The 16,728-nt window shown below is 37.9% G+C and overlaps 1 protein-coding gene across 2 annotated transcripts in view; it reads right to left on the bottom strand.

The window, feature by feature from the left end:
* LOC110114804 (carboxypeptidase SOL1) overlaps positions 1-16,728 on the bottom strand; it is a 58,582-nt gene that overhangs the window by 35,660 nt on the left and 6,194 nt on the right. Inside the window, exons 6-11 of one of the 2 annotated variants that reach the window (XM_020847809.2) lie at positions 10,695-10,790; positions 6,478-6,600; positions 6,210-6,314; positions 5,769-5,815; positions 979-1,110; positions 720-822 (exon numbers count right to left, since the gene is read on the bottom strand). In XM_020847809.2, the coding sequence (XP_020703468.1) occupies positions 720-822; positions 979-1,110; positions 5,769-5,815; positions 6,210-6,314; positions 6,478-6,600; positions 10,695-10,790 (606 nt within the window). The remainder of the gene's footprint in view (positions 1-719; positions 823-978; positions 1,111-5,768; positions 5,816-6,209; positions 6,315-6,477; positions 6,601-10,694; positions 10,791-16,728) is intronic. The other variant, XM_028696070.1, reaches the window with a different exon arrangement.

Genomic DNA, 16,728 nt, shown 5'->3' with positions numbered 1-16,728 from the left:
GAAATCAAAGCAAAGCAAACATAAAGCAAAGATACAATTGATCCTCAATTCGAGAGGAGGATCGTTCTCTCCCAATCTCTAGACGAAGAGTCAAGAGCCCAAATCACCAAAGAGAACTTCAAGAGAAATAATAATACAGCATAAACCCTAACCCTAACCTTTCATGCCTATTTAAAGCTTAATTCACTTGAATTCAAAATTTATTTCCCTCCTATCTTAGCCGTCTCCCTTAATTAGCCATGTGGGGCCATGGCTTGGGCGGAAATCACATAGGAGGGGGTTTGACCCACCTCCTGTAGACTAGGGCCGGCCCATGTGAGGCCAACTGGGTCGGTTCAAGAACAGAACCAACAATCTCCTAATGCACTTAAAGTACCTCCAACTAAAGCTTACCCTCCACTCAGCTTTACTATCTTAAAAGCATACTCCTAGTAACAAGCGAACTACAAGGGTCAATGCTGCAACTACTTTACTACAGTAATTTGTGAAGTATGTGTTATACTATGTCAATGGAATTTAATAACTTCTTATTACACCTTGATCTAAACAAGTAAATATTGTGAAAGTTTTTGGTATATTCACGATATATAATTGACCATGCAAAGATGATTCTAAATGTATCCTTTCCGAGTATTTCTCCTACCAATCAAAAAGATGAAGTAAGATTAACAAAAGAGAAAGCAAACACTGAATTCCAAAAATTAGATCAATGGTAAAACCTCGTCAGCTTTAGGCCATTTTTCATCACTTATCTCTAATGTCAACTCAAAACAGCCACCATTTATGTAGTTCCAATCTTGCATGCCACCATAAATAGGATACCTGAAAACTGACATGGATTAAATAAGCTAACATCCATACTTACGATACTCAAAAACAAAATCATTTATGATAAAAAGCATACAAAAAGAGGGTAAAGGCAATCCCAATCAAATCATCAAAGAAGAATAGAAATGAAAGTGGGGGCCATTTTCATACCAAAGTGCCCCATTTACAATTCCTCCTTCAAACTCTTTGCTTAAGGACATGTTATAATGGGAGCGACTATACACACTTGCCATGTAGCGGAATGTCTTGTCATCGGGACAAGCAAAATATTCCTTCCTGGAACTGAAGCCTTCATTGTTAAAACAAACAAATGTAACAGGTTTTTAAAAGAATCAAAGAATAAGAGAAACACTACAAAGAAGAATGTCATTGCTTTTTAAAAGAACTATAAAGCATATGATGTGCCATTTTTCATTGCATCATACATAAAAAACACATTCTTCATGAAGCATCCCATTCAACAAAACCTATGAGACAAAAGTATAAAAAATGAAAGATTCTTTGAAACACAATCAACATTGATTACATAGATATATTTACATGCAAATACGCAAATATTAGATGGTGGGTAGCAAATTGAATCGTTGGCCTTATCAACTTACTCGGGATAACAAATTTGCAAAAGCAAAAAGCCTCATCTTCATGCCATGACAATAGATCTTACACACATTAATTAAATTTGGAAACGGGCAACATAGACATCATATTTAAATTGATACAACCCATTAAAGCTAATGACAAATAGTCAAGTTTTGATGGGACATCAGCTCGTGGATGGTTTATCAGAGGCGTGGCCGCCGATCTACGGCCACGATCGAGTCTTTGTATTTTTGAGTCATTTATGTTATTTTATTATTTATGCATTTCTATTTTCCTAGTGTCTTTATGTTTTTCCGTTTGTACCCATTTAATGGGAAGTGTCGTATGTGAGCCCAAAGGGCAAGAGTGTCTTTATTTTCTTGGGTCATTGTATCTGGCTATTTATAGCCACTTCTTTCATCTTATGAGGTAATGAATGATTGATTATGAATTTTCTTCTTGCATGAGCTCTTGTGAGAGTTTGAGTGTTTGATGGAGAGAGGTTCCTAGGAGAGGGAGATTTGCGCACCACCCACCAACCTTGGAGATGGCTGGGTTCGTGGTTTATTATCTTGTTTTGTTTACCGTGATTTCCCTCCCCCACCCTCTCGGCCGCCAACCTTCTTCTCCATCCGAGCCCCTCTTCTCCACTCCAAAAACCCCTCCAATCCACTTCCCACTCATGAATGGCGGATCCAGAAACTAATTATGGCATAACGTGGGACGAGGACGATTTCGTCGACATCCTGCAATCTACTTTCTTCAACGTGAATCCAAGGATTGATCACACCGTCGAAGATTACTTGGAGCATACTTTGATCTACTTGGTCGAAGCCATTGACGAGAACTTTGAAGGCATCGAGTGGATGATCTCCACCACTCCTTGACGAAGGTTTCACTTTCTCTTTGCATCTTATATCTTTTAATCTAACTTCTCTTGGTTTGATTGCAATCACGGCGGACCCCTCCTCATTGCTCATGCTAAAGCTTAGTAAACGTAGGGGTTGAGTGCACCTTTATGCTTTTCTAATTCTCGTTGTTAGACTAGGGATTTCTTTGAACACTACTATTTGACATTGTATTCTTTTCTGAATTTATTTTGACGGATCTAAATCTCTTGCTACACAATTTAGCCTAAGCGGGTGTGACCCCTTATTCGTTTTGACTTGTCGTTTTAACTGCTAGAAGTTTTTTCTTAACTATTTTAATCAAGAGTTGTGCAAAATCTAAATGAATTAAAACATCTCATACTTAGTCTTGCATCAAGTTTACAAAGTAGAATAGCTGAATTTTCATGGGCAAATATCTGGGTACATTGGAGAGTATATTAGGGGCCAGTCTTTCATTGTGTGCAAGCAAGCAAACACTTTTGAGAGTACGTATAGGCGAGTGGTAGAGTATGTGTGAGCAAGTAGCCGAGTGCGCCTTGGTAGTGCTCCAATGACTTACTAAGTGCGCCGTTGGGAGTAGATGAGTGGTCAATAATGCATTGGCAAGTGAACAAGCTAGTTGTCGAGCGCACATTAGCGAGTTGACGCTTTCGTCAATTAAATTGGATCAAAATTTGCCTCATGAGATGTGTTCGCCATTTAAAACTATCTAGGATCAAGTTTGACTTGCCGATGACTTCATCATTATGGGAATGTATATAACATTTTTCAGGCACACAATTGATTGTATTGTCATGCATATGCAAGCTTTACAGTGAGCACTTGATAGTTTTTTTTTTTTACAAGTTGATTGTGCATGAGTTGTGATTCTTGGCTCGCAATTGAAATTATGTCATTTTATTTATTATTTTTTCACTTTGGCAATGGTGAATACTTTGGGGGAAAAACCAAGACTATGAATAGGGTTTTCTAATATGTCATTTTTATATTCAACTTAAGTTCATAGTGCTTCAATAGATAATGGCATATTGCTTTCACACTCAATTGGCGTGCCGCCAAAGTTAGATAAGTTTTTTTTTTTTTTTTACTTTTTAGATGACTTGTAATACATTATTAGGTGCTTGTCCATCTTATTTTTGCACTTTAGCTTGTTTTTTCCACTTTTATGATGCTAGTTAGATGCCAAAATCATGTTTTCCGAACTTATTAGGTGAATTTCAAAAAGATTTCAGCAAATATAGTGCTGCCCTATGAAGTGCCAATTAAATGTGCTGCAACTCTCAACCACACCAAGAAAGATGTGCAATGCTGGTGTACAAGATACCACGGCCAAAATCAAGTCCATCGCATTAAAAAAATGTTGGGTGGTGTGCAAAAATGTGGTATGAATGTTTTGAGGAATTTTTTATACAAAGAAACACAAAACAGCAAAATAATAAATTCCTCGCTGTTGTAATAATGGTGTGCATAGAGATCATGCAAGGTAAGGCCATGAAATGATTGTGAGGAAAGGACTAGTTTGACAGAGTGAAAGACACAAGAATCAAGAAGGCCCAGTAACGAAGGGGTGGCTATCAAATTAGGGTAGATTGAAACGGAAAAGGTGGCTGAGGAATTTAGGAGAGGGTTTTAAAAAATAAAAATTTATATTAGGGTTAAATGACCTCCATTAAGCTGCATCCTGGCATCATTTTCTAAGGTGTGTGAAGGGTTAACTATTTTTTAATTATAAAAAAAAAAACTATTTTTTAATTATTATTATCAGTATTCTCGTACATGAAAATGTTTCGTCCTTTCCTTGCATCATAATTTAATAAATACACCGGGGGAGATTAGGGCTTCCGAGATTGTTTCAGTATTCTAATGTGGACTCTGAAAATTCACGCACCGGCCTCTCCACAACCCTTTCTTTTTTGTGTGTCGGCGAGGAGAGTTCTAACGAGTTTAAGTTCCGAGGTAAATTTACATAAGTCATGTTAGGTTTTAGATAAGACATTACCCAGATATTTCGCCCTCATTTTGCACTTTATGATCTGAGTTTAGGTTTCCTATAGTGATGCAACCAAAAAACAAAGATTGCAGACTACTAAGATTTGTTTTCACTATGAGTCTATGACTTAAACATACACAAAACAACTTTAAAGAAAAAGACACAACTTCAACTACAAAAACATATTGACCTCGTTTTTCGCTCGAGTGCCCTCGAGCACCTTCGATCGATTTAATAGAACCTCGTCATACCCAATTCGAGCTCGAATCGACCCGACTTGAACCGGATTAGACTCGATTGTGTTCAATTAGACTCGGTCATTTTATTTTGGTCGCGTCGTGCCCGATTCGATTTAAATTAGCGATTATTATGAATTCGATTCCATATAATTAATTTTATTGAGCCGGCTCGAACCCGAATTGATTCGAATTGAGTCAAATTCGGACTTGAGTCTAACCTGGTCTTAGCCAAATTTGATTTAGTTCAGCCTAATTTGATCCTATTAAGAGCCATTTGACTTTTTGAATATTTTGAATTTATTTCCTAGATCAGGAAATTGCCTCAACGGCTTTAATCAAATCAAATCGCCGTTTCAGCCTAGATCCCGCGTCTCAGCGATCTCCTGCAATTCGAGCTGACGTCGAGTAGTGGGAAGAGCTGCTTAGGGGAATTTCGGAAGCTGGAGCACAAGACGACGAATGCGCGGGCTTCCTCTTTCGGCGACGAGTTTGATTTACCCAAAACGAAGACCTTCGGTTTCGGCATTCGCTCTCGTTCCCTCTCACGCCCGATCTCTCTACCCCTTTGATTAGGAAAGCCTAGAAATTCCTTTACAGTAAATTCATTTGAGAGGATAATCTAACATCCTTAATCGAGAGTTTTCTTAGACCGAGGTCTAAGATGTAATTAACTACGGGGGCTTGCGCTCGTAGGAAACTGATCCCCACAATCAAATAAACTTCATTCGAGCTGATGTATCGAATGGGGGAAATCTCGTGAAATTTTGGGTTATATATATTATTATTCATCGAAGTGTGTAGGCGAAAGCCGCTATCTTCCATGGCTAATCGTAAAACTTAGAAAAGATTATTAGTAAACCATGGATAGAAAAAACACAACACTACTTTCAACTTGTAAACAACACAACCAACTTACTATTAATAAAACTTAGAGAAGAATGATACAAATGGAATGTAAACCATGGATAGAAAAAACAGATAGAAGACTGAGACGAATTAGAACAAGAAGGGAGGTAGAAGACAATAGATCGCAAGCTATTAAAAACCCGTAGGTTTCATGCTCCAAAAATCATCCATAATTCATCACATCTCTCTTTTTTAACTGCAGCAAACAGCCCCCATATATATGAAAATACAAAAACCCAACAAACTCTTAAAAATGCCACCCCCAAGCATCCAATAACGGCCATTAAATCCACGAAGTAGCTTGTATACATTCAAAGTAGTCTGTGTAGCCATTACCTTCCGTCTTGAGCACCATCCCAAGGATAATTTGCAACGAGTGCACCCTGGAGTGGAAAATATAACAAATATTAACTAAGAACTAGGATAACATGTACCAAACTTCCATAATAAAACATCCTAGGCAAACTATTTTTTTGATGTTATCAATTTATGAAGATTTTAAGAAAGATTCAGAAGTCAAGGCATGATATAGATTATTAAAAAAAAAAGAGGACTCTATGAAAGCTTTAAAAAGGTATAAACACTAAACAACTGTTGAGATTTAGCACGTAATACAGAAAATGCAAATTATTTGTTTTGTTTCCTGTAACCACGAAATTAATAACTACATGTAACTTACCAAGACAAAGCTGGAAAAAATACTCATCAGAACAATGAAGTATATAAAGAGGGAGGGAATAATCGGATCACATCAACACTTCAAATAAAGTATCTTACCCCATGTAAACTTGCAGAGGCTGTAAATTGCCGTCCTTCCACCCATTTTATAATTGCTTTTGTTTCAGGTTGCCGCTGGGTCAGCCCATCAATCAAAGGGTAAAACTGTCACCATTTGTTATTTCAGACAGCAAGATGTAGACATGCAATTTTAGTGCATATAAAGTATAAATTATGCAGAAGACAAAAAGAACTGCGAATATGATCTATGATAATCAGAAAACATGAATTGAATGAAGCAAGATGAATATAACATGTGACTACTCACTTGATCAGGAAAATCTCTATTCAAATCCACATTATTTGCATTGCCACGTCTCCTCATATCAAACCCATCAGGATTCATGGATGGGAGAATGTGAAGATGGACATTGTTTACAATCAATGTTGCCTGTGTATTGAACAAAAACAACCAAGAAGAGGAGCAGGGAACAATCAGATGCATAGACTAACTAACTAAATAACTATATATATAGAACTCATTGAATTTGAGAAGGGAAAACATGCCCTTTCTTTATTATACAAAATTATCACTATTTATAGATATATACAAGATGTCTTAATAAAGAAACAATAACTACATAATCATGCATAATTGTCTCAATATAATCATTCGTAAATCAACCACCCAAATATAGAAGGAGATTGGCGTGATCCAGGTAAGCATCCACGGATTCCCATCCTGACCGTGGGATCAAGTGCCAAGGGATGACTAAGATTTTGACATATATAATGCCATGTTTTTCATGCTGAAGTTCAGCATTTTCCTTTATTTTATGTTGTTAAATAAAATATGCATACCAATACAATGTAGGATTAAAAAATTCATGTCATGATTGTTCGATAAATTTTAAACTAGCTGAAGATCAAGTCGTTAAAAAGAGCACACGTTTTAGATATCTCAGTTCTATTGTTCAAAATGATGGTGAAATAGATGGGGATATTATTTGTAGATTCAAGTTGGATGGTTGAAGTGGAGATAGGGCGTTTTATATGAGAGAAAAGTACCCGTCAAACTTAAGGAAAAATTTTATAAGATAATGGCGAGACCTGCAATACTTTATAGCACAGAATGTTGGGCATTAAAAGTGAAACAAAAAATTAAGTTAGGTGTTGCAGAGATGAGGATGCTCGAGTGGCTAAGTAGCTCTACTCCTAGAGATAGAATGTGAAACAAGTATATACGTGAAAATGTTGGAGTAGCTCAAGTGGCAGATAAAATTAGAGAGAGTTATCTTAGATGGTTTGGTCATATAAAAAGTCGACCTTCCGATCACCCAATTAGGAGAGTAGATGTATTAGATATGTCCTATATTAATAATGGTAGAGGTAGACCTAAAAAGTCTTGGTTAGAAAGTATTATAAATGACCTTTTTTATTAGATTTAAATAAGAATTCAAATTTTAATAGAATAATATAAAAAAAGAAGTCATGTGGCCGACCACATATAGTGGGATAAAGGCTTATGTTGTACTCATTTGTATTGATACAACATATGATACAAAAAAGAGTTCTAGATGAATGAAAAGCATTTTGATAGTTAATATAAGATACAATGCTATTCCAAAATTCAAGTACAAAAACAAACTCCTAAACAAGCATGATAGAAGAATTAGTGAAAGAATATTTATCTCTTAAGCACAATTGAAATGTATTGCTAAATATAGGGAGTTCATGAATTTCTGGCAGCAAATGCTTTCTAGAGAAAAGTGAGCTTAAAATTAAAAAACAAGCGCCATATGAGTTCCCTGTGGGGGCAAATGGAAATGAGGGATGATCCATAGCGTCCTATCTCAACTGGAATACTAGCATTTTAATACTACTGGGGGCATCTATTTTGGAAAAATAAAATTCTCAATTCTATTGCACCTAAAAATTTAAGACTCGTTGAATAGGAATTCAGAAAAATAAAAAAAATAAAAAAACAATCAGAATTCCTTTTTAATTATTGTACTGTGAGTAAAGAAAGCAGCACAGAAATTTTTCAAAAACAGGCCTAGCATATAGATTCTAACCCCTTTATTTGTTAAAGAGAAATGATGATGAGGACATCAGAAGATCAATGATCTACGATCACGATCTACTTTTGATTATTATTGTATTTGATGTATTTTGTTTTATGTTTTATGAGTCTATTGTATTTCTTTCCGTTTATGCCCTTGCTTAAGGGCCTCGTCATGTGTTTGCCTTAGGGGCAAGTGTGTCTTTGTATTTTCTTTATTCTGTTGGCTATTTAAAGCCTTCCCCTCCCCCCCTCTTCGTGTGAGGATGATGAATATTGAAATGAAATCTTATTTTTTCTTTGCTTGATCTCTAAGTGAGTTTATGGGAGGAGAGACCCAAGGTGGGGGCAATCACAATACCCGTCAACCTTTGGAAGAGTCCAAGGTTCACGATTTTATGATCTCTTTGTGAGTTCGTTAGTTTACTTTTATCATATTTGTATTTTCTTTCATCTCCTTTCTCCAAGTCAATTGCCGGCCACTTCCAACCTCCCCACCACCGGTGGCTCAACCTCCCCCACCCACCAACCTAGCCACAACCCGCCACCTAGCCGCCCCCTTCCCCCTTTGCCGCCAGCCATCTCATAATTTCCCCCTCATTATGATGATTTCAATCACCATGATGACTTCCTAATTTAGCTCAAGCATGAGAGGGAAAATTTGAATTCATTTGAAATTTAAATTTGAATTTAAAATTCTTTCTATATAGAGAATTCCAAATTAGCAAAGTATCAATCATGAATTCAATTTCAAAATAAATCTAATTCGATTTATTATTCCCTTTCCTAATCTTCATCTTCTATTTGAAAACTCCCATATTTCCCTCCCCAATCCCCTCCACCCCTCATGATGTCGCCGGCCCCATGATGGGCTCCCCCCATTAAATGCTCATTTAATCCCTCAACCTTATTTGAAATTTGAATTTAATTTCAAAACATTTTCCCTCCAAATCCACTTAAGCTGAAATTAATTTCAGTTTTCCAATTCCCATCCTCTCTCCCCAATCTAATTTTCTCCATTTAATTCTCCAACATAATGTCACTAATCTCACCACAATTTCAGCCGCCACATTCCCCTATCCCTAGCCGAATTAATTACCCCTTCAAACAGAACCTGGCCATCAGGAACCTGATCCAATATGCTGTCCAGCCATTCTGACCCAGGAAATACTGTCCAGAAAACTTCCAACCAGCAATTTTGCCACCACGTCACTCCCGTATACTAACTAGCAACCCTCCAAGAGCAGCCTAGGATTTCCTAGGCACTACAGTTTGTCGTTCAAGCTACCCCAAGCATCAAGATTGCTGGCCAAGACTTGCATGACTGCTGTCCAAATCAGATTTCTGCGTCTAGAGAGGACTCCACCTGCTGACTTGAAGTCCAGAAACAGGAAATTGCTGTCCTGTATTCCTGGAATCCTCGTTTTGCTGTTTTGGAGGCCTCCAATCCCATTCCAGCCAATCCAGCCGAAGGTTTTCTCTACTCAGGAGTCCTAACCGCAGCCACATATCTTCTCTCTTTGGGTAAAGCTCTTTCTCCGACTCTTTTATCTTCATAGTTACTCCTCAATTGTGGTCTTAGTAGAGCCATGAAGATAGTGTTGACACTCCTCCGCTAAAACCTTAGTGATCTAGTGAGTAGAGTGAGGGGTCCTTGCATAGAAACTATCCTCATTGTTAATTTAGGGATTTATTGTTAAAACCATTCATGTATGCAACATTAGATTGACTTGATTGTTTTATGATCTTAACTCTTACGCGTGTGATTCAGCCTAAGCTTATTTTACCGCTCTTAGTGTTTTCATTTGTCGTTAGGAAATTCATTGTGAAGATATGATTATTGTGGCTTCTAACACTTAAGCGTGCAAACTCTTCAAGTAATTCAACTTTGTATGATCGTTCTACATCAAATGACAAGTTTCTATATGGAAGCATAAGCTGGACCTATGCTAGCCAATGCCTTTTCAGAATCCATATGGGCCATACCTAGGTGAGGATCTAAGCAATCCGATAAGTTAACAATATTAGGTCAAATTTATTTTGCTTGCAAGCAGTCGCATTATATCCGCTGCTAAGTTAAGAGTCCCACGGGAATAATATAAGCGCTCAGATGCAACTAAGATTAACTTTTTTCATGTTTCAGCTCAAAGTATTGGGCCTTCACAATATCAGAATCAAGAAAAAAATAATCAAATAAACTGGACCCATTCTACACTCCTGAAATGCTGCATGTTCACTCCAACAATAATTGTAAGATGAAATACGATAATTATTATTTAAAGCATTCTTGCAATTCACATCTTACTTTTTAAAGGCAAATACATGCCGGAAGTTAATTATCTTTGTCTTGAGCAAAAATTGAAATTCCGGAATTAAATAGCACCGTAGAAAACGGTATGAAAAAGCATGTAAGTTAGCTTGTGTCACATTTGCTGATAGAGAAGGGAGGGTGGAGAAGAGGAAGAGAAGGACTGGAAGATTACCAGAGGATCCTTCATATAATTATTACAAAGCCAATTTGCAAGGCGTACAAGTACTTCTCGTCCAACGGGTTCATCTCCATGAACATTTCCAATAAACTTGCAGTCATCAAAAGATAGATATCCCAAGAGATGTTAGGCTTGGATATAAAAACTGTTAAAATAAACAATGCCTGATGGCATTGCAATAAATGAATTATAAAGGTAGGTACAGGGCAACAAATTCAAGCTAATCAATTGCTAGGCTTAATAGTCATTCAAAAAGAACTGAAAAAATCCATCTATATCTTTGTCTAGAAATAATATATAAGGCATTTATCAGGCAAAAGTAAAAATACATATCCCCAAGAACATGGCTGATAAGTCGTGAAACTGAACCAATTTAAGTAATAGCACCAGTTATATCAAATAAAACAAATTATACATCCCATAGTGCTTGGAATTAGGCAAGACCAAATTCAAATTACTCAGATAAAAAAAAAAAAAAAAACAGAAGTGGATTAATATTCACATGCTGAGTCAGTGTAAGGTGCTTCTTCGTAGAACATAAATTTTAGGCTTCACAACTTAATGCATAGATGCAATTGCAACCTTTCCAAAGGAAAATCATGGAGAAAGAATTGATGCTTAGGCTTAATATATCAATGATTTATAACCTTTTAAAAGGCTTTCGAAACCAGATGCAGAGAAAAGCTGACCTGTAAACAGAAAATAGAATTATACATCAAAGAGTAATATTTCACAAGCATAAAAAGCAACTACCAGCCACTCATATCTTACACAATTGATGAATGATTGTGAGACCCATAAATCAATCAATCTTGGTTGGGATCCTTAAGCATATACGGATTAAGAATTCTAATCATTGGATCAATCCTCTTATAACCCATAGATTGCAATTTGTGTGCCTCATGTTCCTCTTCTAGCTACCAACTCCTCTTGGGGATTTTTTTTTTTCTTTTTTTGCAAATAGATTTGATTTATTTCTATTGTAAGGCTTTTGGAGAAGTTTAAAAATACTTTTATATTTTGTGCATAATCAAGCAATAAAATTCAAAGTAACTTTTCTATTTTTTCATAAAGTATCAAGCGAGGTTAGAATTTTCTTCTTTCAACTTTTATTCTCTTTCTTTTTATTGTTAGGACTCTTCATTCTCTTCATTATGTCTAGTTTCTTTAACTTCCGTTCCAAGGAGTCAACCATGACGAATGGTGAAAGTTAGAATAAGGGATAAGTCTATGGATTACAAACCTCATATCGCTTGAACAAGAGAAACTACCTAAATTATGAAGACTTTCTAAAGGGAAAAAGATCCATCATCTTGCAGTTCCAAATTAGGTTGTGAAATAACTGTTAAATTCATAGAATTGGAGGGGGAAAATGCTTAATTTTATTAGACAAAACTATCCATATTTATATATCTATATAGAATAACTTAATAAAGAAAGAAATGATTGCAGAATCATGCATAATTGTCTTAATATAATCCTTCCTAAATCAACCACCCAAATATGGAAGGAGATTAGCATGATCTAGGTGAGCCTCCCACGAATTCCCATCCTGGTCGTGGGATCAAGTGTCAAGGGACGGCTGGAATTTAATTGAGATTAGCATTATTTAGGTGAGCCTCCCACATATTCTCATCCTGGTCGTGGGATCAAGTGTCAAGAGATGTTTGGGATTTCAACACTCCCCCTCAAGGCTGGGAAATATATATATGTCATTCTCAGCTTAGTAATTAGTCGCAAAAAAGTAGAGTTATCAAGCCCCTTGGCGCACCATAGAGGCATAGAGTCCTCCATTTGGTCAAAAATTTGGAAGAAATTAGCTTCAGACATTACGACAGTGGCAAATGATAACAATGAAGGTTATATCAATCAAGCCTAGGGGAGTGAGCCGAGCCGAGCAGACTCGCGAGCTGGCTCGAGCTCGACTCATTTATGGGCTCGCGAGCCGAGATTATCGAGCTCACGAGTCGAGTTAACGCTTATATTCGAGCTCGTATATTATACAAGCTCGAGTTTCAGCAGAACCACTCACGAGCTCGTTGAGCTGGCTATATAAAAAAATAATATTAAAAAATCGAGTTTTTACATTCCCACCTAAGCTCGAGCTCAAACGATGCACGTAAGCGTGGAAGGTTATAGCATACTAAATGATACACCTTCAAGAAAGATGTAGGTTGTAGCATATTAAATGCTAGTTACAGCCCTTTCAAAAACATATAAATAAAAAAAAAATGTTGTGTTATGTTCCCCAAAACAAAACAAATACCAGAAAAAAAAAACTAAATAAACTACAGCTACTCACGTTGGAAAAGACTAAAAGATGTAAACATTAACTAATTAAATATCAGCTTCATCTTCCACCACTGTTTCATCTTCTCTGCTTCCCGCTTCGCGATGTCAACAGCATGGTGTTGGGCTCGAGGCAAACGAAAGACGACCGACCGAAGACGTACGAGACAATCGGACTGCACGATGAAGACGATCGAACCGCAGAAGACGATTGAGGCTCGCGAGCCGACTCGAGCTCATTTACAATGGGAATAAGCCGAGCTTGAGCTCTCCTTTTAAGCTGACTTCAGCTCGAGTTCGAGCGAGACGTCATAAAACTAACGAGCCGACCACGACAAGGCCACTACTCGACCCGACTCATTTCGTTTGCACCCCTAATCAAGCCTGCAAGGTGCAGGGCAGCAATAAAGGTTGTGTTCAAAAATAACACTCAAGATACCGTAAATGGAAATAAATGTCAGTTGTGGGACAACAGGGAAAGTGGATTAATTATCATTTGGCTCCGTCTCTCTCTCGGTTCTCAATAGAAGACTGACAATGAAGGCACCACAACAAAAAAGGAATATATATATATTATATATATATATATATATATATATATATATAAGGGTTGCGGCAAGCTTCAAGGATAGGAGCAGGAACACACGTCTCAAGAGACTCAGCACTCAACATTCCCAGGTCATCTAACTCCACCTGAACAGACTCATGTTCGATAGGCCAGTACAGGTGCACGCAGAGCCTTTGATCCCTCTAGTCTAATCATAAGAGGGAGTGCAGGTATTCCATTATTGCTTGTCCCTACCCCCGCATGAGAGGGAACTCTCGACACTTTCCAAACACACGTAGGAGGAGATCCTGCGCTCGCTTCTTGTTGGTTGATTCTGGACATCGCACACAAGAGGAGCCCTCCCGCTCGATCTCTCCTCGATCTTGAATGCACGAAGGCCCATAGAATTCCTACAATGAAGGTCGGTGGTGGAAACCAGTATTCTTCAAAATTTCGACAATGAAGGCCGGTACTGGGAGCTTGTATTCCTCAAAATTCCAGCAATGAAGGCCGATGGAAAGACCTGTATTCCTCATAATTCCGGCAATGAAGGCCAGAGGTGGAAATTCGAAATCCTCAAAATTCCGGCCACGAAAGTCGGTGATGGGAACTTGTATTCCTCAGAATTCCGGCAATAAAGACTGGTGGTGAAAACCTGGAGAGAACCAGCAAGCGCCAGCTCATTCAAGATACGATAAATTGCTTCTAATCTCTCTGTAGCCTTCCCTTGATATACACGAACGACTCCCTACTTAGAGAAGTAGCATACTTCACCACCTACATGCTTTCCAACCCTTGGGTCACTGTAAGCACGCACTAGACCATAGCAGTGAACTGCCTTACCACCAAGAAAGCAATCGTCTTCCCCACAGCGCGCATCGTCTGGGCAACTCCACATATTAGGATCGTTCCAACAACAAGCTTCGAATCAAGCAAACTAACTTCAATCCAAATACGACCGGCAATATTTTCAATGAAAATTATGTCATCAACAATGAAGAAAGCAAGAATATGGGTTACGTAACGGCATTCGTCCATTTGAGGGATTGATCCCAACGGTGGAGATCTTTAGAGAGGTTGACTTCTTTTGATAACCAAAATGAGGCTTCAGCTTTCTTGTACATCTCCCAAATTTGAGAGTGGCGGATCATGAACATGCAGAAGCAGTCGGGATTTAGGATAAGTAGGGGCTCTTCGAGTGGAGGATTTAATGGTATGTACAACAACTCTTCAACCACTTGTTCCATGCTCAGTTTGACTCCAACACACGCACTAGGGTCGGTCATCCATGCTTAGGCACACACACACGTTTCTGCTCGCCCCTTCTCTTGATCCTCTTCTTCACTCAGATCGGCCCCTAGGTAGGCACATACGAGAGGGGTCTCGTGTGCCTTCTCTTGCTGCATGAAGAAGACAAAAAGGGGAAGCCCTCTCACTTGCTCGGTTGCTTTGGAAGTACTCGAGTAGGAAGCAAAACGCAAGAACCAGCTCGCCCTTAAACACATACAACATTAAGCGCAATCCCGCTCAATCAGCTCCCAGGCACACTCACAGAATCTTCTGGTTGCACGCCTCTGTCGCCCTGTTTGGTCACACGCATAGAGAGGGGTTTAAGAGAAGTTCGTCGCTCTCAATCGAACGCAAAGACTGTGGGGTTCACGCTCGACTCCTGCAGACAAGACGCACTAGACATTCATCTCTCTCGATCAAACGAAGAGACAGCGGGATGAGACACTCTCCCCCTCTTGGTTGGACATACGCAGGAACGAACAAGCCTAAATACTCTCCCTTTCGTTTCTGAATGAAAGGCCGATCTTCCCTTCAAAAAAGTCTGGTAGTAAAAAAACTCAGAATTTCGGCCAAGGCAATGAAGGCTCTGATACCATGTTAAATTTAGAGAATTAGAAAAAATGCTTAATTTTTTTAGAGAAAACTATCCCTAATTATAGATCTATAAAGGATATCTTAATAAAAAAACAAATAATTACATAATCCTGCATAATTTCCTTAATATAATCCTTCCTTAATATAGTTACATTTCCTTAATATAATTTCCTTACGTGATCCAAGTGAGCCTACCACGGATTCCCATCCTGCCCGTGAGATCAAGTGTCAAGGGACGGTTGGGATTTAAAAAAGATTGGCATGACTCAGGTGAGCCTCCCACAAATTCTCATCCTGATCGTAGGATCAAGTGTCAAGGGACGGCTAGAATTTTAACAAAAACATGATGTCTAAAATCATTAGGCCGTATATTTTCCTCTCTACCGCAAAAAAAAAAAAAAAAAAAAAAAAAAATTCAAGATCATACAAATTCATACAAGGGAAATCAAAATCCCATGGATTCATATAAAGGAAATCATGGTTAATTATTAGAAAAGGAATTCTGGATTTAAAATCGGATTGTATCTATTCAAAAAAAGAAGGTTATTATTATAGTTGTACAGCTGTAGATGTGTTTTTTGCTTCGGTGCAGATAAGTATACTCAATTTCTTCTTAGATCAGTCTTTATAGCTTGTATCAAATATTTTAAAATCGGATTCTCCAAAAGACCAAGCAATGTACTTGTCTTTCAAATTAAGAATGAAAACTTTAGTATATTGAAATGTTTTCTTGTTCATAAATACTTATTGCATCCATCTTTTTGGTGCTGCGTTTGACCAAATTTTAATAGAATTAAAACGACATTAATTCCTTTGTGAAGGCAATCCAGTATTTATGCTAGCAAATATTTCATTAGCATGTGTATCAAAAGAACCACTAAAATAATAGCATGCTTTGACTGTGTCTATTTAATGTTAGAAAAACTTTAAATGCAATGTGATGGGGACATCAGATCAGCGTGGAAGGTTTATCAGAGACGTGGCCACCGATCTACGGCCACGATCGAGTCCTTGTATTTCTGAGTCATGATTGTATTTTATTTTATTTATGCATTTTCTTATTTCATTTCCTTTGTTTTGAGTTAATGAATGAATGATTGTTATGAAATTTCTTCTACTCTTGTGTTGTGAGAGCGTTTGAGAGTTCTTGGGAGAACATTGAAGAGATCCCTAGGAGAGGGAAATCGGATCACCCACCAACCTTGGAGACGGCCGGGTTCGTGGTTTTCTTCTTTTTTTTTGTATTCTCACCTTCCCCTCGTAGAGCCTCCTCACCCTACTCCACCTTGCCGCCGGCTTCTCCACCCC

This window comes from Dendrobium catenatum, unplaced genomic scaffold (assembly GCF_001605985.2).
Source record: "Dendrobium catenatum unplaced genomic scaffold, ASM160598v2 fragScaff_scaffold_716, whole genome shotgun sequence".
Taxonomy (NCBI): domain Eukaryota; kingdom Viridiplantae; phylum Streptophyta; class Magnoliopsida; order Asparagales; family Orchidaceae; genus Dendrobium; species Dendrobium catenatum.
Note: the sequence above shows the minus strand (reverse complement) of the source record. Positions and strands in the feature narration are given on the sequence as shown.